At 41.0% G+C, this 24,995-nt stretch overlaps 2 protein-coding genes across 2 annotated transcripts; one reads left to right on the top strand and one right to left on the bottom strand.

Annotated features, from left to right (window-relative positions):
- The first annotated feature begins 895 nt into the window (after positions 1-895).
- LOC117372794 (neuroepithelial cell-transforming gene 1 protein-like) lies at positions 896-7,908 on the top strand. The gene is made up of 12 exons (XM_033968657.2): positions 896-1,318; positions 4,111-4,177; positions 4,248-4,307; positions 4,495-4,602; positions 4,687-4,854; positions 4,929-4,991; positions 5,075-5,171; positions 5,247-5,323; positions 5,731-5,988; positions 6,344-6,514; positions 6,734-6,920; positions 7,131-7,908. The coding sequence occupies exons 1-12, from the start codon at positions 1,179-1,181 to the stop codon at positions 7,466-7,468; spliced, it is 1,734 nt and encodes a 577-aa protein (XP_033824548.1). The 5' UTR covers positions 896-1,178; the 3' UTR covers positions 7,469-7,908.
- A 230-nt stretch (positions 7,909-8,138) lies between these two features.
- LOC117372815 (ankyrin repeat and SOCS box protein 13) lies at positions 8,139-10,563 on the bottom strand. Its single transcript, XM_033968682.2, has 6 exons — positions 10,368-10,563; positions 9,706-9,905; positions 9,483-9,633; positions 9,056-9,190; positions 8,557-8,748; positions 8,139-8,485 (listed from the first exon to the last, which is right to left on the bottom strand). The coding sequence occupies exons 1-6, from the start codon at positions 10,408-10,410 to the stop codon at positions 8,337-8,339; spliced, it is 870 nt and encodes a 289-aa protein (XP_033824573.1). The 5' UTR covers positions 10,411-10,563; the 3' UTR covers positions 8,139-8,336.
- Between the last annotated feature and the right edge of the window lie 14,432 nt (positions 10,564-24,995).

The following is a 24,995-nucleotide window of genomic DNA, read 5'->3' as shown; positions in this document are numbered from 1 at the left end:
AGTGGTTCATGGGCAAGCAGTTTGTCAAATTGGAACAGAAGGTCAAGAAGAGTCCAGTCAGTCCAAAAGCCTAGAAACAGAAGAGAGTAGGATGCAAGTTGATAACAAATTAGTAAATGCTAGTTTATTAGCAACTAAAGCTAAATATTTCTCTGTGTGTTTCATTTGGTTAACTGCACAACACCATTATACACAGGAGGCAAGAATCATTTCCAGCATTCCATTTACCACTGCTTCCTCATAAAACATATGTGATTAAAATGCAGATGCAAAGCATGTCTTGGCCATCGGATGTGATTACAAATACCCCCCTTCCACCGGACATTATGAAGGGAGTGGAACACTAATGTAATGCCCAGTATTTCATGTGAGTGACAGGCACGATGATTATACCAGAATAAATGGCCCCATGGTGCATTTAATATCTCCATCAAGGACAAAGCCGTAAGGGAGTTCATTGTGTCCTCTGTATGTGAGTTCTTTGGTTTATCTTAAATGCACACAGCAACCCCCATCCTGCACAAAGAAAAGATAGTATACACTCTGAATGCCATATTGTAAACCTTAAATATTAGTGCCTGTCAAACTACGCAAACCCAATCCAACTTTATTTTGAAAACACTTTTTCTTATGACAGTTAAATCTAATTTTAAATATTTTTTGTGGGAAACCATTAAATTAATTTTAACATGGAAAATAACGTGAGCTACAGTTTTGTTAACACATAAAAAGGTCATTCAGCCGAGAGGATTTAAAAATGCGTGAACATTTCTATTAAAAGATCTCCTATGGTGTATTATAATCCTCTTAAATAAATTTAAAAAAAAAAAGATGAACAAAAAAAAAAAAACATGAACTACTCACCGCTGGTAGGGTTTTCATTTGAACCATTGATTTGAACGCATTCAAGGTCTTTTCTCGTTCACGCCTTTGAAATCTTTTTGACCCCTCCCACTTCACGGTCTCCTAGCAGCAGAGCCCAGGGGCCGCTCCTGATTGGTCCATTTCCAAGAATCCGCCATATTCAAACTTCCGCCGTGCTGTGTGTTCTGTTGTCATCGATCGCTTCTGTCTTTTGTACAAAACAAGTCACTTTTTATTCCTTTAGACTGTCAATCTTTACTCTTTTTCACGATATTTTACCCCAGCTACCAATTTCAAAGCCAAGTCTCGTGAAAATGGAAGAAAACGAGGATATCTGCGGAACTATGGGTAATAGAAAAAGACTTCGTAGAGCGTCATCACGGACGTCCACCACCAGTATCATCAGCGTTACCGAGCCATCCCCTAAACTGCTCCGGAGAAACAGCTCAAAGAAGTAGGTACACTCGTAAATGGGAGCACATAACATTCAATAACCGGTCATTGTGCACATTTAAACGTGGTTTTAAATACACATCTACTTTCGTTTTGTTTTGTTAGCTGTGACGCATAGGTTATTGGCTAATTATGTTGCATTCAAGCACATATCGAAAAGATAGATTATGCTTGGGCACAACATATGTATGCAGTTTAGCAGCTTTTTTAGTTTAACATGCTCCACTTTTAATTGGATAAAATTTTAAATGTTCCTTATTTAAGTCTATCAGGCCCAAAGCAAATATGAATAAGACGAGAATGATGTTGGAGAAATGTGTCTTAGTGGAAATGATTTATCCGATTCCACAATATCCATGAATGTGCTTATGGAAATGGAAATCATCAGCTGTAATCCCAATCTATAAAAACGGAGATATATTATTACTTTATAATTACAGGCCCATCAGTATCATGCCCACAGTGTCCAAAGTCGCAGAGAAACTCATTGCCCAACAGATTATAGTACATCTCAACACATCATTTTCACTTCATCCCATGCAGTTTGGTTTAAGAGCTCAGCACTCAACAGAGACGGCTAATTGTTATTTTATTGAAAATCTCAAAGATTTACTGGATAAGGATGGTGTGGTTGGTGCTGTGTTTCTCGACCTGAAAAAAGCTTTTGACAGTGTAAACCATAAAATATTATTCACCAAACTGACCAAGTTTAACTTCTCCTCACATGCAATAAAATGGATAGAATCATATTTATCAAATCGATCACAGTCTGTCAGAATGGATAATTACCACTCCCCTCCCCTCCCTCTGTCTACTGGTGTCCCGCAGGGTTCCATTCTAGGTCCATTGCTTTTCTCTCTGTACATAAATGACCTCCCTTCAGTCTGTTCCAATGTCTTCATTCAGATGATTGCAGATGATACAGTCATTTATGCACATGGTAAAAACACAACTCAAGTAGCTGATAAACTCACACAATCCATGGCCCATGTCTCAGAATGGTTAAATCAGTCCTCCTTAAAGCTCAGTGTAATTAAAACAGTAGCAATGTTCTTTTCTAAATCAAACATTACAAGTACTAGTGATCTGGCAGATGTTTTTTGTGGCAGGGGAAAAAATACAAGTTGTGTCAGAATTCAAATATCTTGGAGTCCTAATTGATTCAAAACTAACATTTGAATGAATGAATGAATGAATGAATGAATATTGTTTATTTGAGCATTATAAAAAAACAAACAAAAACAAAACAGTGTACACCCAGATCCCAAGTTTGTGCTCAAAAGGAGTAAGCCGAAGTAAAATACTTGTGTGCGCTTACCCCCCATATTTAACTAAATAACACCATTTAGATTACATTGCAGTGGCAAACCTTCACCAAACCTTCACCATCTGTGCGTGTGTATGTGTGTGTGTATGTATGTAGTGTGTACGTGTACAACATCCATACACATGCACACACACACCGGGTGTGCATGTGCATGTGTATGCAAGTACATTTAAATCACAAATCAAAAAAGTGTGCAACCGTGTAAAGTTTAACTTGTCCAATTTCAGATTCATTAGGTCACATTTATCACTGCAGGCAGCTAAAATGTTCATGCATGCTATGGTCCTTTCGCACATAACATACTGTCTTACAACATGGTCACAGGCAAACAAAACAACACTAAAACCCATTGGATCATTATACAAACGGACAATCAAGATTCTAGATAAAAAACCTTCAAGACATCATCATTGCACCATTTTACAGAAGCATAAACTGTTAAGTTGGGAGAATGTCATCAAGTATTCAAACCTCTGTCTAATATATAAAATCATTAATGGTCTGTCATCCCCTCCACTCAATCAGTTTGTGAACACAAGAACCAGCTCTCAGAGGGTCACACGAGGGTCTGCCCGAGGAGACTGTATTGTTCCTCTGAGAAGAAGTGTCTTCGGTCAGAGTGCCTTCTCAGTTACAGCTGCACAGGACTGGAACTCGGTCCCTCAGAACATCAGAGAAATAAGCACCTATATTCTGTTCAAAAAACATTTTAAAAAACTGGTTCATAACACATCAAACATGTCTGCATTAACATTACTAATGACTCCCCCCTGACTAACCAGACAAGCACTTGTGTTTTCTCTTGAGTTGGATGTTGTGGAATGGCTGTGGACTGTCTGTATAATGCCTGTGTTTTGTTTGTCCTTTCTGAACACTTTTGTTTACAGTGTTTGTTATATCTGTTTTTAATGTTTTTTCTATACTATATTGTAATTTTCACTTTATAATATTTTACTCTTGTTTTTAGGGAGACAGGTCTGCCATCTGTCCAGGGACAACAGATGAAAAATAGCCTTTTGGCTAATTCTGGTGCATTTGCAGCAATGCTATTAATGTACACTGTCCCTGTCAAATAAACCAATAAATAAATAAATTATGTCTACTTACCTTCAGCAAGTTTTTACTTGTTCTTTGCTTATGTGACAATTGTGTGTAGTAGCTATGCCCTCAAACACGCGCACACTCACGCAAATGTTGGTCTTTGAATTCTTCCTTGAAAATCTAAAGACATTTTAATTTCCACCAAGACCATGTAACTCTGTTGTATATTGTTGTCAGTTTGACACATTTCTTAGGGGGATGAAGGCCAGAATTGGGAAGATGAAAACTTAGTGGGGTTTTTTCTTTGAAAATGTAAAAAAAAAAAAGGATAATTATTCATTATAACTGCTAGTTATATGTTATGACTAATTTATGGCCTTTTTTTTACCATACATTTTGACAGTTTTACTTATTTTCATTTGTAGACATGTTCTACAAAGGGGCAGTTCCTTCACATTTCTGACACCTGGGACACCATGGGAATTTGGTCTAGTAAGTCATAAAGTGCTTTCTTAATATTTTTTTTGTACACTTGACTTAAATTAATTATATTTTTCCACAGAAGAGAAAACGTAAAGACAAAGACGATGACACAGTCAGTTTGTCAAGTTTTGACTTGAAGGTGAGATTACATATTAATATTAAGCATGTTACAATGTGCAATGTGCACATCACTATGTGTTTTTGCCAGAAACATAATCTTACAATATATGTGTCATTCTAATGTGATACTATATCTTTTAAATCCAGGATAACCTAATGTTCATAAAAGAACATATGTGAATTTGTTGCATTGTTTTTCCTTTTAGGAACCAAACAACAAACGTGTGCGGTCATTAGCCAAAGTTTCATCCCTTGTCAGTTTGATTTCACCTTCAAAAAATGGAGCAGTTCGCCGCTTTGGACAAACAATCCAGGTGCATGACAAATTACATATATTTTGCATTGTAAATTTATTTTCAAATTTGACCTTGAATTGTCTTTTGTTTCTTTTTTCCTAGTCCATGTCTTTACGAAGTGACAGCAAGTCTCCTGGGATGACGCTAAAAGGGAGTAGCAAAGCAGCTGGTCCTACACCGACCAAACGGCGAAACAGCACGCTGTGGTCTGAGACCCTGGATGTACATCAGAAGAGCACATTCTCCACCAAAGAGATCAAACGACAAGAAGTAGGACTTTAAAAGCTTGAGCTAAAAGAAATCTTCTTTTTACTTTTTCTTAGCCATAGAACTTTTCTTTTCAGGCAATTTATGAGCTGTACAGAGGAGAACAAGATCTGATTGAAGATCTGCAACTTGCCAGAAAGGTTATTTCCACTTTTAAGATTTGGAAAATGCTTATTATTATTATTATCATCCATATTTGCTTTACTCTTGTCTTGTTATCCAGGCATACCATGATCCCATGTTGAAGCTCTCCATCATGACTGAAGAGGAATTAACTCACATATTTGGAGACCTAGATGCATATATCCCTTTACATCAGGGTAATTAATTTTTTTCTCTTTGGAGATTTTTTTTCTGTGAGTATTTATGAAGTAATAAGTCAATTTATTTTGCAGCTCTTTTAATGAAACTAACTGAAGGGACAGGTCCTGATGGAACAGTAGCTCAAATTGGACAAATTGTAATAGAGTGGGTAAGTGCAATAAATGAATCAATTAAGACTGAAATTGTTTAAAGGTCTCATATAATAGTGACTTTTTGTTGTTGCCAGTAGAGGGTGACAGATGTCTAATCAAAGAGATCATTGCAATCACAAAACAGCTTGTCAAAATAAATTATTGCTGTACATACCGATTGTGTTAAGTTCCAAAATGTGAAGTTCTCTCCCACTGGTGTCTAAATATTTTCTTAAATTCTGATAAACTCATTATACAGGTTATGTTATATATCCTATACAATACAATACAATATTTGTAACATCAGTGTACTGAATTCTTAGAAAAAAAAAAAAAATAGTGATCATAATAAAACTATAGAAGGGATTGCTTCTATCAATTAAGGGATATCTAAAACTAACAATAATTCAATGTGACCATTTAGCTGCCAGGCCTGAATGCATACAAAGGCTACTGCAGTAACCAGCTCGCAGCAAAAGCCCTCTTGGACATGAAGAAGCAGGACAAGCGAGTGCAGGACTTTCTGCAGCGGTGCCTTGAGTCCCCATTCAGCCGAAAACTGGACCTCTGGAGCTTCCTGGACATCCCACGTTCACGACTGGTCAAATATCCTTTGCTGCTCAGGGAGATACTCAGACACACTCCTCCTGATCATCCAGATGTGGCCAGTCTGGAGAGGGCTGTAAGTTCACAATTTATTTTATTAGTTACATAATTACATTTTTGTACTTCTCTTTTTCATTTGTATATTTGTGCTATCTTGAATTAAAGCAGTTCCCTTTATTTTTAACAGTGGCTTAAGATAGGTTCTTTTTAATGTGTCTGGAGGCAGTGCACGTATTTGGCATGTTTTATAAATCTGACCTAGGTCAGGGCTAGTGGCTGTCTGTGACACTTTATTGTATTCTTGATCAAATACAATGGGGAACTTGCCCATTCACACAATTCTAGAAAACATTGGGATAAATATAACTGATTTTCCATACGCAAGAAACACGAGGATAACTCTAAAACCCTTTTGGCAATGTTAATTTCAGATAACCATAATCCAGGACATATTGTCTGATATAAATGTGAGAAAAGGAGAGTCTGAATGCCAGTATTACAAAGATAAACTTGAATACTTGGATGAGAAGCAGTGGGACTCTGTCATTGACACCTGTAAGACCCTCCTCTGCCATGGTGAACTACGCAACAAGAGTGGCTCAGTAAGTACTAAGCTTTAAACATACTTGAGTTATTCGTTTTAAATGCATTTTAATTTCAGGGTGCCTGTTAAAGATCAGTTATAAGTATGTGACTTAGTTGTTTTAAAACCATTTACATACTGTAGGTCATATTCATTATTTTATTACCTATATTGTTGATAAAGAGCGGCTTGTACCCTTATAAAAAGAGAAAATGCTGATAATTATTATTCTTTCCAGAGGCTGCATGTGTTTCTGTTCTCTGAGTTGTTGGTCTTGACCCGTCCCGTGACTCGAAATGAGAGGAGCTGTTTTCAGGTTTATCGTCAGCCCATCCCAGTCCGGGACCTGGCTCTGGAGGACCTGCAAGACGGCGAGATCCGCATGGGTGGTTCTTTCAGAGGGGCCTTTGTAGCTGGAGAAAAAGGTATGTGACTTAAGGAGGAATTACAATTCTAGAAACCTGACTCATGTATCACACACAATTCACATATATTTAAAAAAATTAAGTAAAGTTAGCAAAAAGGCAATAATTAAGATACTTGGTCATTAGTGCAGCCATTTCAGTGGGAGAAGTTTTATGTATGTTATCACAGTACCTTCGTCTTTATCTATAATTACTTTTTTTTTCTTTAAGCTAAAAATGTCTTTCGGGTGAGCTCCCTGGATCCATCTCACGGCCAGTCGCATACACTGCATGTCAACGATGTCTACCACAAGCAGCAATGGCTGAACTGCCTGCGCACTGCCATAGCCCAACATCAGAAGGCACCATCTAAAGGTCAGGGGGAGATTGTCGCACCTAAACGAAGCTCTTCTACTTCCTCATTCACTATTAAAGATGGTGAGGAAGAAATTGATGAAAACTGCCCTCCTCCCGCCTCAGGCCCCAAGTTAAGACCCCAGACAGTCTCTAAAACTGGACTGGATCAGAAATCACAAGGCACTGTAAAGAGAAAGGAAACCGGAGTCTAGACTTGTTTTAACAATGAGCCCCTTCATACTAAGTACACCTCACATGAGCCTAGTGTGATTTCCTCAACCACTGCTGGTTTTATTTTGTTGTCTGTAGCTGCACTGATAAAAGCTTCTGCAACTGTTTCCGTCCAAGTCTTATATTTCACCTAAACATTTTGTATTTAGTTTACAAAATACGCTTTTGTGATATCTGGTTATGTTTACACGTGTCAATTAGGGTTTTATACATTTGCTAGTTTTACAACTTGTTACTGCCTCAATTCCTATTTTTTAAAAATAATCAAATGGCAGTGCTATTTCAATTGTGTGTGTGTGCTGTTTTCTGTTATCTGTGGGATCAAAAATGGAAAAAAGTACTAAGTAAAAAATACTCTAATTCAGAAATTGTAAACTGAAAAATGGCTAACACAAATGCGACAGAAAAATAAAATCATTAGTTTGTACACATGAACTTGTCAAGAGTATGATTTAACTGAATTTTTGAAAACTCTTTTAAATGTTCTTTGATCTTTTACCATGACAACAGTAAAAGAAAGTGTGTTGCAATGTTTGTCCAGGAAACCGCTTGAGGGTAATCAGCATAATTCAAGCGTCATGAGAGATAGTGTGAAGCAAGCAACATGAAAACACTGAAGGTTCAAGCAAGCAATGACATGACAATTGTAACAACACACAATAACTTAATTTTATAGAAAATGTGCATGGAGACAAATTTAAACATAAGACAGTAAAATGCTTCTATTCAATTGTTGGAATAAAACAATAATAAAATAACCAATGAATACTTAAACTCAAGTGTCATCATTAATGTGTAGCTCTACATTAAGTGTATCATAACAGAGCATCCAAACAAATATTTTAAGTGCTAAAGTTCAAAAGCTGGAGGAGGTGCATAACAAAGAAAATGAATGATGCGATTGGGCAAGTCCAGTTTTGAAACACTGTCATGTGCCTTTGTTCCCAGTGCTCTGCGTAGAGTGACTCTGGAGAGCTGCTGCAGACTCAGTGGTGTGTCTAAGATAAGAAAAAAAGAGAGATAATGAAATCAGCATTTATAATCATGCTGTGCACATTTCTAAACTTACTCTCATAAAACTGAAGGCAGCAATAGGACGGAGAACCAAAACTTGTGTAGTCTATGGGTTTTTTGTTCATGTTGTCTCTGGCATAAACATTTCCTCCAAACTCCACAAGTAGCTCTATTAAACTGGTGTTTTTTACTTTGGCTGCATGGTGAAGAGCAGTCTCGTGGAGCTTAGCAGCATTCACATTTGCACCTGAAGAACAAGAAAGAACACACACCAGCTGATTTTGTGTACTGGTTTACTTCATAACATTCTGTTTTTTTCCTTATCCCCATATTTTAGCAGCTAAATCAAAATTGTTTTGTTTTGGGGGTTTTTTTTTACATATTATAGCTGAATTAGTCAGAAGGGAATCTCAAATTAGATTTTTTTTAAACAAATATTGCAATAAATTTATTTAAACAAGGTTCACGTCATACTTTCATTTAAGATTTTGACCATGTATGTAGCCAAGTATTGCACATCTCAGGTCCATCAGTGTCTACAGAAGACAACTCACCTGCATTGAGGAGGACTTTGACACAGTCATAATGCTGCCTGGCACAAGCCACATGAAGAGGTGTCCCATAGTGACAGTCATGTGCCTCCATCAAAGCTCCCTGGTCAATCATAATCTTAACACAATCTGAGTTACCTTAAAAAAAAAGTAGAAGTCACTGAGCAAGTCTTATATGCAATATGAAAGCTCCCCAAATACACACATTTTTGATTAATTTAATTATAAAACATTTTTTGAAAATCAGGAACTCCAGCTTGAAGTTTAATTTAATAATTGTCTTTGCCCAAATTCAGTTTGATATGCTCTTTTTCAGTTTATGCAAAATGCTGAGTTGAATTGTGTTTATCGTGTATTGTGTATTTAAGTTAAGTGACCTGAACAAAAGGTGAAACACATTCCTGGTAAAGTAACATGTGACTGGACGCACCTCCCATGCAGGCCTCGTGCAGCGGAGAGAAGGTAAACAGCGGAGGGTTCACTGTTGCCCCGTACTCTAACAGTAGTTTGACACACTCCAGGCTCCCAGCGGCACAAGCGTCACACAGCGGGGTACTGCCATCGATGTTACGGGCATCCACCTAGAGGGGGGGCTTCAGTTTAACCATATTTCACCAACAGTGTTTAATAATAGCATTACAAACTGATCTCACTTGTGCCCCGGCGGCCAACAGCAGTTTGACACACTGGGTCTGTCCTTGTATGCACGCTTCATGTAAAGGGGTGATGGAGTCCACGGACACAATGTTGACCACTGCCCCATCCTCGATCAGCTGCTGCAGCTGGACAGCTCGGCCCTGAGCTGCAGCCTCATGCACAGCTGACCTGTCTGTCCAGAATCCAAGTCCATGGGCTGCAAACATATGAAAGCAAACAGTAACCCACTGGTCAGTTTTATTTGTGATTATGACTTGCTATGACAGTTGACTATCTCATCATGCATATGTGCTTCAATCCCAAAATGGGTGCAATTATGCTCCTTGAAGTAATGTATAACCAGACAATATTACAGCATTGACAATAATTACATAGAAGGTCCCCCACAGTCACTGCATATTATGTGCGCAGAGCGATAATGAGCAATTACCATGCGTTTAAACAGAAACATTTTTGTTATTAATTGTAACTTAAAAATGACATTTAACTGTATGGCAGTTCATCCACTTAAATAAAGTACTTAATTATCACTCGAAACAGGAGATTATCAACAATAAACAATATAACCGCCATCCTCTCTGTTTTGAGACCACACAAGCTTTGGTATCGCGCCGCGTTTATAAACTACGGCAGGTAGGTTATGCTATAAGCTCCTTACCGATGTCACCATACAAGGACGGTCTGGTCCGTGTTAAGTCCATTTCATTTTACCTTCTTCTACACCCACTACTAGCACTCAGCCAATGGTAATATATATTTTGGGGTAAACATGTGCCATTTGATAAAGACGCATTTCCAGTAGAACCCCCTGGAAGCCTTGTTGCATGGCGTGCCGTTCAGGTTTAGCTGTGCGCAAGGAATGCTGGGAGTTGTAGTAGGATTCTTCTAGTGGCGCTTGTCAACTAGCAACTTTCTGCTCTATGCGCCCACCGCATATCTGTAAGGATAATTACACTGGTCAACACTAAATTTATTGTCCAAGATCTTTTTGCTGATTTAGGGTAATTTTGATGTGCTGAATCCAAAAATCACATTGGTTTTGCTCAATCAGGTCAACTTTCCGAACTAAGTTACATATTTGTTTTTTTTTAACGATTTTGTTTACATGTATGAGTATTTTCACGTCATATGATGCAAAATTCTGTTATATTTCTCGCTATAAACAAATTCTGAAGATTTTGCATGTGCCAACTTATGACTAATTGGTTGGGGTTTTTTTTGTTGTTGTTTTTTTTTTTTTTTGGGGGGGGGGGGGGGGGGGGGGACATATTCTGCTACATCTGCGGTGAATACACCAATGTTCCTAACAGGAATCAAGTCACAAGTTTCATAAAGTGTGCTTACCATGCTTATTTTGGGATTAAACTTGGTGACCAAGATAAAGCTTGGGCACCACACATGGTATGCAAGTCATGCACCGAGTATCTGCGTCAGTGGACTAAAGGCAAGAAGAGTTGTCTGAAGTTTGGAATTCCCATGGTTTGGAGAGAGCCGACAAACCATGTCACTGACTGCTACTTCTGTACTATTGATGTTACTGGGATCAACAGAAAGAACCGTAGCAGCCGCAAGTATCCTGACCGTGAATCAGCACGTTGTCATGTAGCTCACTGTGATGAAATTCCAGTACCTGTCTTTGGAGAAGTTCCTGACATCAGTGACAAAGATTCCTCCAGTGTGGTTTTAATGATGATGCTCCACATCCTTTTCCCCAAAAGGAGCTACATGTTCAGGTTTCCTGAGAATCTGGGATCACTGAGTGATGAGCAGGTGGAGAGATTCCATCAGGACATAAAAGAGATGGAGACCAGGTATCAGGGACGCTGGGATGCAGTCATGATGGTTGATTACTGTTGGACTCTGAAGAGAGACATCCCTGCTGCTGAGCATTCAAGGGGTTCATAGAAACAGAAGTTCATGTCCTGAATTTTGCACAATGATAACATAACGTTCCAATTTACATGTACTTACCTTTATCAATTAACATAACGTAACATTTAATTAATACATTCTGTTAGAAAACTATTTTTTATCTCCTAAAACATTTTCTGGATGAGAAATATTAAAGAAAATCAACTGATAATGTCACAAAATTGTAATCAATTTAGACAGAAGAACGGATTTTTCTAAATCAAATTAGCATAAAAACTTGACCTGATTGAGAATGAGGATTCTGCAGTGCAAAATGGTCCTTTCAATTCAGTTGAAAAAACAGACAACTTTCAAAAAATTTTTTGTAACCCAGTGTTATTTTTGTATTACACATTTTGTCTGAATGTAAGTTGAGGTCATAAACTGCATGCATCTGTGGTTGACATGTTTGTTGTGTGTGTTAGCATGGTTACCATATTAACACATTGCCAATTAACAACAAATAACATGAATAGAAATAAAACAATATTTAAAATATGTCAGTTAATGTTAGTCTGTAAACACACAAATTCATAAATAAAAACTCATCAAAACATTTATTAACTGAATGTTTTTTGTTTTTTTTTTCAAATTCTGGCACCATAGACTGTATATATGTATAAGTAGACTACAGGAAGGTGGCATCACTCATAGCTTTCGGCTCCAACCTTATGAAGCTCATTGAGCCTAGCAGTTATAGAGGCGAATTTGGAACCGACTTCCATATTTGGAATTGCGACCCATAGACTGCATACATAAATGGACATAGCTAACCCGCTAGCTGCCGCATTCCAAATACGAAGTGACCATAGGCACCCTTCCAGCTCAACAGACTCTGTTTCCAGTTCACTTTCTATTGCCCTTCTCTCTGTAACTGCTGCTGTCAGGATCAACATTTTGGTCTTAAAATATCTGTATTAATCTGCTCTACCTGATCCGGGTATTTTATTTCGCTTTGTTGTCTGTAAATCAAGATATGAATATTAATAATAGACAAATCAGGTGGTTGAAATTCCAAATATAGAATTGAGCTCCAAAGCCTCAAGCTTAATTTGAAAGCAGCCAAACGCTATGGGTGATGTCACACTACTTTAGTTCACTTCTTTATACAGTCTATGTTCTGACCATAGCAACCAAAGAACCAATCCAGAGTGAGGCTTTTGAAGGTAACACCTCTTCCTGCCCGAACCGCTGGGTTAGCAGCATGGACTGTACAAAGCTAAATTCCCGGCCCCCGCATTCTACATAGGAAGTGCATGGGCGCGTTCCATCGACTCTGGCTCCAATTCACTTTACATTGAAAAACTCTCACCCCTCTCTCCGTTACTGCTGCTATGATACTCGCAGTCAGAATTCCAAATATAAAATGCACACTCCCTTAGTCCACTTTTTTATACACTCTGATTTGCAGGGAGCTGATGCTGAGCGACACTGTCAATCAAACCTGTGTGTGTTTTATAAGATCCTTTGAGTATCGTGCGCATCTTTCCCAGAGAGTAGCAAGTCTAAATTTATCCCTATAGAATGCATTTTAAGGGCTTCAAGCATCAAAACTCCAGGAGCTACAAAAATGAAATGACGGTTAAAATTAAGTAAAAAAATAAAAATAAATTTAAAAAATCACTATATGAATGCTCAAATTTGTAAGTAAAACAGTTTTGTTTCAAGTGTATGCCCAACTTATCTGATGCTTATCTATCACATTTATATATGCAGCCCATTCTAACTAGAAAATGTTTACAGGCAAAAGCATAGTAAAAGAACAAAACCTTCATGACTTACCTTTTAGAGCCTCTAAAGAACAAAACATCCATTTATGTCCAAAAAAGAGCCATTTAATCCAATGTGCCTCCTCTGCATCCTGTATGTTGAAAATTTCCATTTTCCACTTTCAGGTCCATTAACTTTAGATTCTGCTCCACATATTTTATCTACAAAACATCAAGACTGAAACATATTTACTGTATGTATCCTTAATAGTTCTGATTCCGGGTAATTTATGACATCTTCAATGTAATGAATAATGCAACAACAACCAAATCCAGTTCAAGATTTTATTATTAGGGGGTTGTAAATGATGGGGGATTGTGGCTTGATACAGGGGGATTGGGTAGAATAGAGCAGACAGGGGTTATGGTCTAGTTGGGATAAGAACAACGGAATTAGTGTGGTAAATGACACTATTAAAAAACACATGCAGTTAAATAAAATTGATATAACTTTTACGGGCTAATTCATCTTAATGATTAGGGACTCCACGATATCAGCCAGCTTCAACTCAGCACAGCACAAAGAGGAGGAACAACTGTTTACAGGGTCTGTTTACAGGGCACAAGTAGGTCTTCCCCTTAATTTTCACCACTGCAACTCTGACTCTGCCATCTGAGCTTGGAAGAAGTCTGGTAACAATTTCAACTGGCCAGGAAGCACGGGGGACCAAAGGGTTCCCTATCATTATGACAGCATTAATGGTCAAGTTTGGCTGGTCCACTTTCCACTTTTGTCGTGCCTGAAGAGTAGGCAAGTAGTGCTTAATGAAGCTGGCCCAAAACTGATACGCAAACACCTGACTGTGCTGCCATCTCTTAGTTCTTAGAAGCTTAGTGTCAGCTTCTAGCCATCCCATGAAAAGGAGATATGGGGTCACAGGTTTGGGGTCAAAGGTTCAGGGGCAGCAAGCAAAGATGACAAATAGTCAAGAGGCCTTGAATTAAGAATTTTCTCAACCTCAATAAGGATGGAGGGACTCAGCTCTTCAAAGGTTCTCTTGATCAACCTTTCTCCACCAGCGAAATACCTTGGTTTGAAATCACTTCAAAAAGCGTACCATGCTGTGCTATGAACCAGTGGAAGGACATAAGGAAACTGTCAGTATCAAGACTGATGAGCAGGTCAGTATGGATGCAACAAGTGGTAAGGCATTTGAAGAGAATTCTCCATTGGTTTTCTGGCTTCCAACCAAAGTTAATGTGGAAAGGGCCAAACAGTCCATACCAGTGGACCAAAAGGAGGGTTTGGATGGGCATAATCTCTAAAAGGGGAAGTCCACCATTCAAGGATCAATTTCCAATTCTTGCATTCCAGAAATAACTGTTATACTTCTTAATGACTTGATGCCCATGTAAAATCCAATAGCTCCTTCATAGACTGGGCAGGACTCTTTCAGAACCAGGATGATTTTTGGTCAACCCTTTTGATAATCAGTTAGGTTATGTGATTTGTTAGGTCTAGGACAAGAGGATGCATGTTGTGGTAACTCAAGGGATCACAGTGACACAATTTGCCACCCACTCTGATAAGATTAAGGGCTGCAGCAAACTCAGGGGTTAGGTTAATTAAACAACTTTGTAGAGAGACAGTTTGCCAAACTGTAATAGGGTATGTTCTTCAGGAAAACTTTGCTGCTCTGCTACAGTTGATGGAAGTAATTGAGAATTACCACAGAATACACTCTGGATGGCTTGATAGGACATGATGGCCATTGCTCAGGAGGTATTAGCAGAAATGGAGGACACTGGTGCCATCTGTGTGGAGCAGCTAGTTCACCAAGAGTTTTCCTCTTGTTATATCATCAGCTGGTTTGCTAGATAAATCATCTGACATCTGTAACCTCCAAGATCTCAGTGATATGGTGAGCCACAAAGATTGGCAGGTCTTAAACTTAACCCATGTTAAGACAGTAATCAAATCTGTCCACATGATCAACTGGTCAAGAGAGAATGTTTGACGCTCAGATCTTACAAGATTTGCCAGTTGGGTGCCAGAATGGGCAGCACACAGCTCCAAATGAGGCAGAGTAAAATGGTGCTTTGGAGCCACTCTGGGTGTCCATCAGGTTGGGAGGAGTTCGGGAGGTCATGGTTGTTGGTCATGGTCACTGTTTATAGTTTGGGTGGGGAGCTGCTGGGAGATGTTGTTGGACGGTGGAAGGAATACTTTGAGGAGGTATTCCGAGGAGGAAGCAGAAGACTTGGAGGTGGATTCATCCATCGTCCTGGCTGAAGTGACTGAGGTGGCTGGCTAGCTTCTCAGTGCCAGTTCTCCAGGGGTGGATGGGAGTATATTAAGTCTATGGATGTTGTTGTTGTTGACACGTCTCTGCAACATCACATGGCAGTTGGCGACGGTGTCTCAGGCAGACTGGGATGGTGGTTCCTCTATTTAAGAAGGGGGACAGGAAGGTGTGTTCCAACTACAGGGAAATCACACTCCTCAGCCTCCCCAGTAGTAAGGTCTATTCCTGGGTACTGGAGAAGAGAATCCGACCAATAATCTAACCTTAATCACTCAGAACCATCATAGCTTAGTCATATCTTGACAACCTTTGGAAGGACTCTTGAAGTGCAGCTGGAGCTGCTTTTTACATGGCTGATTTACTTCATGGAGGACTCCTAAATGCTGATTGTTGCATTTAGGACAGAGCTTTTTTCAAATCACAGTTTGCGGCTCTGTGGTCATTATCTTTGTTGAGTATTGTTCATAAAAGCAGCGCTCTTATTCTCTGTGTAAACAGGATGTGATGTCTGTTACATGCGCTCTTCTCTCCCTGTGGCGCTCACACCGTATGGCCGCTGTTGCATCGTACAGAAGTTGTATTAAATAAATATGTCGAGCAGAGGCTAAATACTCGATTTGGTTATGGATAATTTTTCCCAATTATGAAGAAATACTTCTGTCCAAAACACCTTAACAATCTTCCATCCATTTTTAACAGCTTCAGATGATAGTTGACTCAACTCTGGGCCAATCCTCAGATGGTGATCCGGGACTGAGCAAAAAGGACATGACTGGCGATGACTATTTGAATGTTTTGATGAGATTTGGGAAGAAGAATGGCTGGTTCCACGAAAAATCATTTCAGTGGCTTTCTGTGATTTATTGAAAGGGATGTGATGAGGTTTCGCTTCCTCGCACCCTTCGCAGGTTACGAATCTGAGTGGCTATAGCCTGACATTCTGCAGCCAATTAGCAAAATCGAGAAAGCTGTGAGGGACCCCAGGCCTAGAAGTATGGCAGTATCTTGCATAATTGGCTTGTAACGTAGGCTGGCCGTTAGCGGTAGGAGGTGTGACAGAAGACAGCAGCACGGGTGTGGTCCACAATTTTTTTATTTCTTTCTCCCATCAATTATTAAAGTGCCAGGTGCATTGTGCAAATGGAGGTCAGAGGAGCAGCATCATCTCCAGCAGCAGAACATGGTTTGATGGTTGCAGGCGCCTTTTATCCTGTTCCTCTAACTGGACTATACTACTATTAATTACTAGGGGTATTTAAAAACTAGCCTTAGCTCTTTAAAACTCAAACCTCCATAAAACCCAATAAACTCATAACCCAAATCAACATTATACATATTAAAATACATAAACCCTAAAACCAAACACCAAATGTACTTAAAACCCATAAACCATTTAAAAATGCCCAACATGTCTCCCCTACACCTCCCCCACCTTGGTCCTGCCCCGGAACCTTTTTAAGGGAGCTTGTTTCCCTGGGGATCTCTTTGACACCTGGACACAAGGACAAGGAGGTGGTAAGTTAAAACATTTTAAAACACTTTCACTAAAAACACTACAAATTACAGAACACACCAACACTTCAAAACATTCAACAAACATTGCACTAATATTGCACATATCCAATGTATTAATTAGCTGTTAATTTTGTCCTCTTTCCCCTCCAGGACACGCAGCTTCAATTAAAATGCCACTGTGCCACCAGATCTAAAACTGGGTAAAATCAGACAAATTAAATAAACATTTTTAAATCCTTTTGTGCAATTCATTTTTTTTACAGTGCAAATAATGCTTAAAGTGCTGTGTGCTATTAAAGTGTATGTGCAATTTAAAGTGCATGTAGTGAAAGGTGCTATTAATCTAGTAACAAACTTGGCTGTTTGTTACATTTCCCCCCTCCTCTCAACAAGGTGAAACCTCAGTCTTCAGCCATTCTAGACAGACAGTCCGCTACCACGTTGGTCTTCCCAGGTTGGTACTGTACTGTAAAGTTGTAGGGCTGAAGAGATAGATACCAGCCTGCGATACGAGTATTGGCATCCTTCATGCGGTTCAACCACTGGAGCGCTCGATGGTCAGTCTCCAGGGTGAAATGACGTCCTAGCAGGTAGTACCTTAAGGAGTCAATGGCCCACTTCATCGCCAGACACTCCTTCTCCACTGTAGAGTATCGGGTTTCCCTGTCAAGCAGCTTACGACTAAGGAACACCACTGGTCTCCTCTCTCCATCCTTCTCTTGGAGGAGGACCGCCCCTAGTCCCACCCCCGAAGCGTCGGTTTGCAGGATGAAGGGTTTGTTAAAGTCAGGGCTGTGCAGAACCGGACAAGTGCATATCGCCTCCTTCAGGTCTGTAAAATCTCGATCACACTCTGCTGACCATCTCACCTTGTTGGGGGCAGAGTTCTTGGTAAGGTTGTTTAGGACAGCTGACCTCTCGGCAAACTGTGGAACAAACTTCCTGTACCACCCTACCAAGCCAAGAAATCCACGAACCTTCTTCTTGGTAGTGGGCACAGGGAATGAGCGTATGGCCTCCATCTTCTGTACCTGTGGCCTGATCCTCCCATAGCCAATGGTATAGCCCAGGTACTCCACTTCACGATGGGCCACCGCACACTTGCGAGGGTTGATTGTAAGTCCTGCAGCTTGGATTTTCTGCAGGACTTCCTGGAGGTGGTGGAGATGTTCCTCCCAGGACCTGCTGAAAATCACAACATCATCCAAGTAGGCAGCAGAAAACTCTGAGGCATCCTTCAGCACAAAGTCCATGAGCCTTTGGAAAGTGGCTGGTGCCCCTTGCAGACCAAATGGCATCACCCGAAACTGGTACAAACCAAATGGCGTCCGGAAGGCAGTCAGTTCTCGAGCTTCAGGTGCCAGAGCCAACTGCCAATAGCCCCTTGACAAATCCAGTGTTGTAATGTATGAAGCACCTCCCACACGCTCCAACAGGTCATCAATGCGTGGCATTGGGTAGGGGTCAAAGTTTGAGATTGCATTCAAGTGTCTAAAATCAATACAGAATCGAAGCGAACCATCCTTTTTTGGCACAAGAACAACCGGGCTACACCATTCACTGTTAGACACTTCAATAATGTTAAGCTCCAGCATCAGTTTAATTTCTTTTTGCAGCACTGGTACCAACCGTTCAGGTATCCTGTAACTCCTCTGCCTCACTGGAGCATCTTTTCTTAGTCTGATTTTATGCTGCACCAGTGATGTGAAGCCGGGGGTCTCCTGAAATAGAGTGGGATCGAGCAGGTGTTTGATTTCCTCCTGCTGCGAGGGAGAGAGGTGAGAGAGGTCAACAGCAGCTGGCTCTGTGGCAGAAGTAGGAAAGAAACAGTCAGTCACTTCCTCATCCTTCACAGCACGCACCAGAAGTTGCTGTGAAGGCTCTTGCCGAGTGAGGAATTCTTTCAAAAGATTTACATGGAAAACCTGGTGCTTTTTCCGCCTTTCAGGCATGTACAGTTCATAGTTAACCTTGCTAATTTGTCTTGTGATGTTGTAAGGTCCGTGCCATTTAGCTAGCAACTTGTTCTCACTAGTGGGTAATAGCAACAGTACCTTCTGACCAGGCGTGAAGACTCTGTCCTTTGCCTTACGATCGTACCAGGTCTTTTGTCGTTCCTGTGCTCCCTTTAAGTTCTCCTGAGCCAGGACTGCCATTGCCTCAAGTCTCTCTCTCATCTTCAGGACATAGGCAACGATGTTGTCTCTTTCTGACTCTGTACCCTCCCAATGGTCCTTTAGCAGGTCTAGTGGGCCCCTCACCTGACGTCCATATAACAGTTCAAAAGGTGAGAAGCCAGTTGATGCCTGCGGGACCTCCCTGTAGGCGAACAGGAGGTACGGTAGCCACTGGTCCCAATCTGCCCCTGTGGTAGAGACAAACTTCCGCAGCATGGTTTTCAGTGTTTGATTATACCTCTCCACCAATCCATCCGTTTGGGGGTGATAAGGAGTTGTCCTAATACCCTTGACCCCTAACAGCTGGTAGACTTGTTGGAGGAGTTTGGACAAAAAATTTGTACCACAATCTGTGAGAATTTCTTTGGCGACCCCAACCCTAGAGAAAAGCTGCAGTAAACAATTGGCCACTTGTTTGGCTTTGATACACCTGAGGGGAAAGGCCTCAGGATAACGTGTAGCATAGTCACACAACACCAAAATGTATTTGTTTCCTGCAGAGCTTCTCTCCAGGGGACCCACAATGTCCATGCCAATTCTTTCAAATGGGGTGCCAATAATTGGTAATGGTTGCAGTTGGGCTTGTGTCACTCGTTTGCCTGAGGTTAACTGGCATGTTTTACAGGATGTACAAAACTTTGACAGCTCAACATACATTCCTGGCCAAGCAAAACGGCTACCAATTCTTCTTAGAGTTTTCTGGAATGCCATGTGACCTGCCCAGGGAATGGAGTGTCCCAGTTCCATTACCCTCTCTCTGAACTGCTGTGGCAAGGCTAAGGCTTCAATCTTGTCCTTTCTCTGGTAAAGGAGACCATTTTTAATGATATAACCCACTTCATCCAGGTAGCTGACCTTCCCTATGCTGACCCCCTCCCGCTCTGTGACCTTTTCAAACCAGGGCTTTAGAGTGGGGTCTTCTTCCTGAAGGGCACCTATGTCTGAGGGAATACTGAACTCAACTGGACTGAGGGGTTTGGCAAGTTCATTTTCTTGTCTTTGTGAGCCAGCAAACTTATCCCTTCTCTTTTGGGACTTTGACTTTCTCGTCTTTCCTGGTTGCACCTCGAGCTCCTCATCACAGAAAGGCAGCTCTTCTAAGACTTCTCTAGCTGACTGGGCTCTGGTAAGAATATTACAATGATTAGCAGGACTGGATTCTGTCATTGGGCTTGGGTTGCACATACTCTCTGGCGATGAAACATTTGCACCCTGGCTACTGTCAGACTGAGCAATTAGATCAGGAAGGGTTGGAATGTCGTTCCCTAGAATAACCCCATAAGGCAGGTTTTTAGACAGGGCTACAGTGATCAGGTAAGTTTGTCCTCCAACTGTCAAAAACACCTCAGCTGTAGGGTACCAGTGCTCATCTCCATGTATGCAAATTAGAGGGGTCTTGTCTGGAGACTGACGTTCAACTGGAACCAAACTAGACAAAACTACTGTCTGAAAACAGCCCGAATCTAAAAGAGCTTCATGCCGGTGGCCATTAACAAGGACTGGTGTTAAACGCCCCTTCCGCTCCCCTGTCTGCACTACTGCTAGTCTAGGTACGGAACATAGCAAAGATGGCTTGGCTTTAAGTGCCGGACAGAAGTGCTGTGTATGACCCAGCTCATTACAATTATAACACCTTATTTCCTGTGCTAGTGTTTTGGAGAATGGCTTTTTAACTGGACGGGACTGTTGGTTGAATGGAGATGGCCTACCACTGATATTACCCTGACCCGGACCAAACCTCTTATCACCCCCAAAGGACTTACTTGGTTGGCCTTGGGGAGATTCTCGGCCAAAATGCATGGATCTGGTCCCTTTCCGAGCTGCTGTAAAGGCCTCAGCTAGACGAGCAGCTTCCTCAGCGGTGGTCGTATTGCGCTCCCGAATCCAAACCTCCAGCTCAGGATTAACCATCCGAAGGAACTGCTCCAGGATAAGTGTCTCTGCGATGGTTCGAATGTCTGACTTCTCCGGCTGTATCCATCTATAGAAAAGTTCCTTCAGCCGCACATACAGTTCTCGAGGTGTCTCATCTGGTTCAATCTTCAGAGATCTGAAACGGCGCCGGTAAGTCTCAGCCGTGATCTCATACTTTGCCAAGATGGCTTCTTTCACCTTGTGGTAGTCTTCGGTGTCTGCAAAGTCCATTAAAACATAGGCATTCCTGGCTTTGCCTGTGAGGAGAGGAACTAGACGGACGGCCCACTCCTCAGATGGCCAACGTGACACTCGGGCCATTCTCTCGAAGGTGATGAGGAAATGCTCAATGTCATCCTCTGCAGTCAGTGGCAACAGCTTTGGTTCCCGCTGAGGCCTATAAGTGTAATTGTCCTCATCATCTGTTGGTGCCGCCGTTGGCTCTTCAATGTCATTTTGATGCTCAGATCGCTCTGAATGCATCCTCAATACCTGCTGCTGGATCTTGCTTACTTCCTCCTGCATGGCCTCCCAGCGCTGCTCCTGTACCATGCGCTCTTTGTCCCCTTTTTTGTCCCGTGCGACCTGGGAGTCCATTAGCCATTTCACCATGCCTGCCAGTTTCTCCAAACTGTCTTTGGAGCCACTTGCCTGAGCTTCCTGGTGGTGAGTAGACTCCACTCTATTCTCGTCTTCCTCATTTCTTCTCCCCCGTGTTGGCATTTTCTTCGTCTCACAGCGGCGAGGACACACTTCCGACACCAAATGTAACGTAGGCTGGCCGTTAGCGGTAGGAGGTGTGACAGAAGACAGCAGCACGGGTGTGGTCCACAATTTTTTTATTTCTTTCTCCCATCAATTATTAAAGTGCCAGGTGCATTGTGCAAATGGAGGTCAGAGGAGCAGCATCATCTCCAGCAGCAGAACATGGTTTGATGGTTGCAGGCGCCTTTTATCCTGTTCCTCTAACTGGACTATACTACTATTAATTACTAGGGGTATTTAAAAACTAGCCTTAGCTCTTTAAAACTCAAACCTCCATAAAACCCAATAAACTCATAACCCAAATCAACATTATACATATTAAAATACATAAACCCTAAAACCAAACACCAAATGTACTTAAAACCCATAAACCATTTAAAAATGCCCAACATGTCTCCCCTACACCTCCCCCACCTTGGTCCTGCCCCGGAACCTTTTTAAGGGAGCTTGTTTCCCTGGGGATCTCTTTGACACCTGGACACAAGGACAAGGAGGTGGTAAGTTAAAACATTTTAAAACACTTTCACTAAAAACACTACAAATTACAGAACACACCAACACTTCAAAACATTCAACAAACATTGCACTAATATTGCACATATCCAATGTATTAATTAGCTGTTAATTTTGTCCTCTTTCCCCTCCAGGACACGCAGCTTCAATTAAAATGCCACTGTGCCACCAGATCTAAAACTGGGTAAAATCAGACAAATTAAATAAACATTTTTAAATCCTTTTGTGCAATTCATTTTTTTTACAGTGCAAATAATGCTTAAAGTGCTGTGTGCTATTAAAGTGTATGTGCAATTTAAAGTGCATGTAGTGAAAGGTGCTATTAATCTAGTAACAAACTTGGCTGTTTGTTACATGGCTACATACTTTGTGGGCAATTCCTCCAGAAGCTGCTGTACGTGTGAAGCACATGCCAGCTCCGCAAAGGAATTTGTGGTAAATAACAGTGATAAAGATTAAAATAAAGTCACAAATAAATCAAATATACCATTAGAACTGTAGAAAGAACAAAGTCAGTTAAATAAATTAGATGTAACTCGCTATCTTTACACATTAATCTATTTTAATGATTAGGCACTCCACGATATCAGCCAGGGAAGTAAGGTAGCTCAAAGGAGGGCCCAAGGCAGAACAATGGGAGGACCGAGAAATGAAGCAGAGTAGGAGAGGGATAATCTTGCAAATGGAGCAGACAAGCTGCTCTTTGCTCTTTAACTTTGGTCCAGTGTTGGAGAGGGCTCTGCAGCTGCTTGGACACCACGCTGAGCCCCATGTATCTGTGTTCCCTGAGACCAATGTCCCTGCCCGGTACCACAGTTCTCTGGGCTATACTGTGAGTCATGCACTGTTCACAAAGAATATAATACACCCAGGTGTAGCGGCTCCAGGTGCGTTATTGCTGACTCTGTGCATGGACCAGGTCAGTGTGGATAGAGCTACCTATGCTTCCTGTGATGGACCGATGAATCTCTTTCCCGCATACAACCAAGACTTAGCGAGGGAGCTCTGGCTGTGCAGTACCCGGTTCTCTGCCTGTGTGGCCACAGGTCCTGTGCGGAGCTTCACTGGGCGAAATTCAGAGTTTCCATGAGCCAAGGAAAACATGGGCTAATAATAGATTTGTGCTTTTAAATGCACTTTTGTTTAACAGTGGTTTTCTTATTTTCCTGAATTAATTTATCGCAGGTCTACTGATTTGAGGATAAAATTTGAGTGTGATTATTATTTGCAGCAGGGAACATGTGTCTGTTCCGTAAAAAGAAAACTATATCAACTTCAGCAGTGTGAGTGTTGTAGCAACCAAGGTGTGCTCTTCATAGTCGCATGCTGTCAGACGCTTGAAAGACAGCAAATTTTCAAGCGTCCAAAAATACATTCATAGCTTAATTCATGTATGGCTTCATTAGCTCCTAGCCCGTCTAGCTGCAGAAATCCACTTCTACTATCAATCTGGAGCTTGAAAAATCCAGTAAAAGGCTCAGGCTTTCTTTCTTCTACTCTTGATAATGTGTACATTCCAGTGTACAACAATAATCCACAATCAAGTACTCAAACTTCATCGACTGTTTTGAAAGCACATTCACGAACGGCCGCCCCAGCAGAAATCACGTTGGGGTCAGCAAATTGGTGAGGAAAACAGTCCTTTCCTCTCGTGTTTGTTAGTTTCTGCTAAGACAAAGAATAACCTTGACCCAGAGATGAAATTCAAAGAAGAATTTACTTAATCAACCAGTAAAGAGCAATACTTGTACAAGGAGTCAATGCAACTGACATTCCCAGGCAGAGACTGAATGTTTACAGCTATACAATGAGTTTTACACGCAAACTATAGTGGGAGGCCACCATGGTTTAGTGCCTCTTCATTGGTGCACAGGCCAGACAGGTCTCTTCGCACGTTCCATGTTGGGGGGTTGTCTCTTGCTCCGATTGCTGGCTTGACCAGGGTGACGAGTCATGAGTCAGCACATGCCTATCAATAAGTCATTGACTACTTGTTATTTGAATAAATATATATAGAATATCTTGTACATGTCCTAAACATATATCTGTAATCTGTAATTTAGTCCTCATCTTCACATGAACACTGGTACAATAATGAACTATTGCAATGGTTACACAGAATAGCTAAGCAGTTATTTATCCTAAGACTGCCTCTCTCTATAATCTATAGTTTTAGCCCATTATGGTGGGGGGCGTATAATAAAGTTAGTTTTAGTTATTTGTTGGTGCAAGGATGTCAAATAATAAGAATAATGTGGATGCACAGGTAAAGTTTTCATATATGTGTTGTTTACATTTGCATGTTATGGTTTAGGGGCATAGTGATCAGGGGAGGGATGAAGAGAGATAGTGGGAATGATCTCATACTGACCAGGGGGTAAGGGGGTGAGAGAATAATGAGGGAGGGGGGCATAAATCATCCTGCAGTATTCATTTGGAGGAGGGGGTGCAGTTCTCTCATGTTTGTAAATTGTAT

The sequence above is a fragment of the Periophthalmus magnuspinnatus genome, chromosome 6, assembly GCF_009829125.3.
Source record: "Periophthalmus magnuspinnatus isolate fPerMag1 chromosome 6, fPerMag1.2.pri, whole genome shotgun sequence".
Taxonomy (NCBI): domain Eukaryota; kingdom Metazoa; phylum Chordata; class Actinopteri; order Gobiiformes; family Gobiidae; genus Periophthalmus; species Periophthalmus magnuspinnatus.
The sequence above is the reverse complement of the archived record's forward strand: the minus strand, read 5'-3'. Positions and strand labels throughout refer to the sequence as shown.

Excerpts from the sequence above, each read along its gene's own strand:
- LOC117372794 (XM_033968657.2), top strand. The coding sequence starts at position 1,179 with ATGGAAGAAAACGAGGATATCTGCGGAACTATGGGTAATAGAAAAAGA. Across the intron at positions 5,324-5,730 it reads GACAAATTGTAATAGAGTGG|CTGCCAGGCCTGAATGCATA; the intron begins GTAAGTGCAATA and ends GTGACCATTTAG. Across the intron at positions 5,989-6,343 it reads TGGCCAGTCTGGAGAGGGCT|ATAACCATAATCCAGGACAT; the intron begins GTAAGTTCACAA and ends TGTTAATTTCAG.
- LOC117372815 (XM_033968682.2), bottom strand. The coding sequence starts at position 10,410 with ATGGACTTAACACGGACCAGACCGTCCTTGTATGGTGACATCG. Across the intron at positions 9,906-10,367 it reads GTCCTTGTATGGTGACATCG|CCCATGGACTTGGATTCTGG; the intron begins GTAAGGAGCTTA and ends ATATGTTTGCAG. Across the intron at positions 8,486-8,556 it reads CTGCCTTCAGTTTTATGAGA|ACACACCACTGAGTCTGCAG; the intron begins GTAAGTTTAGAA and ends TTCTTATCTTAG.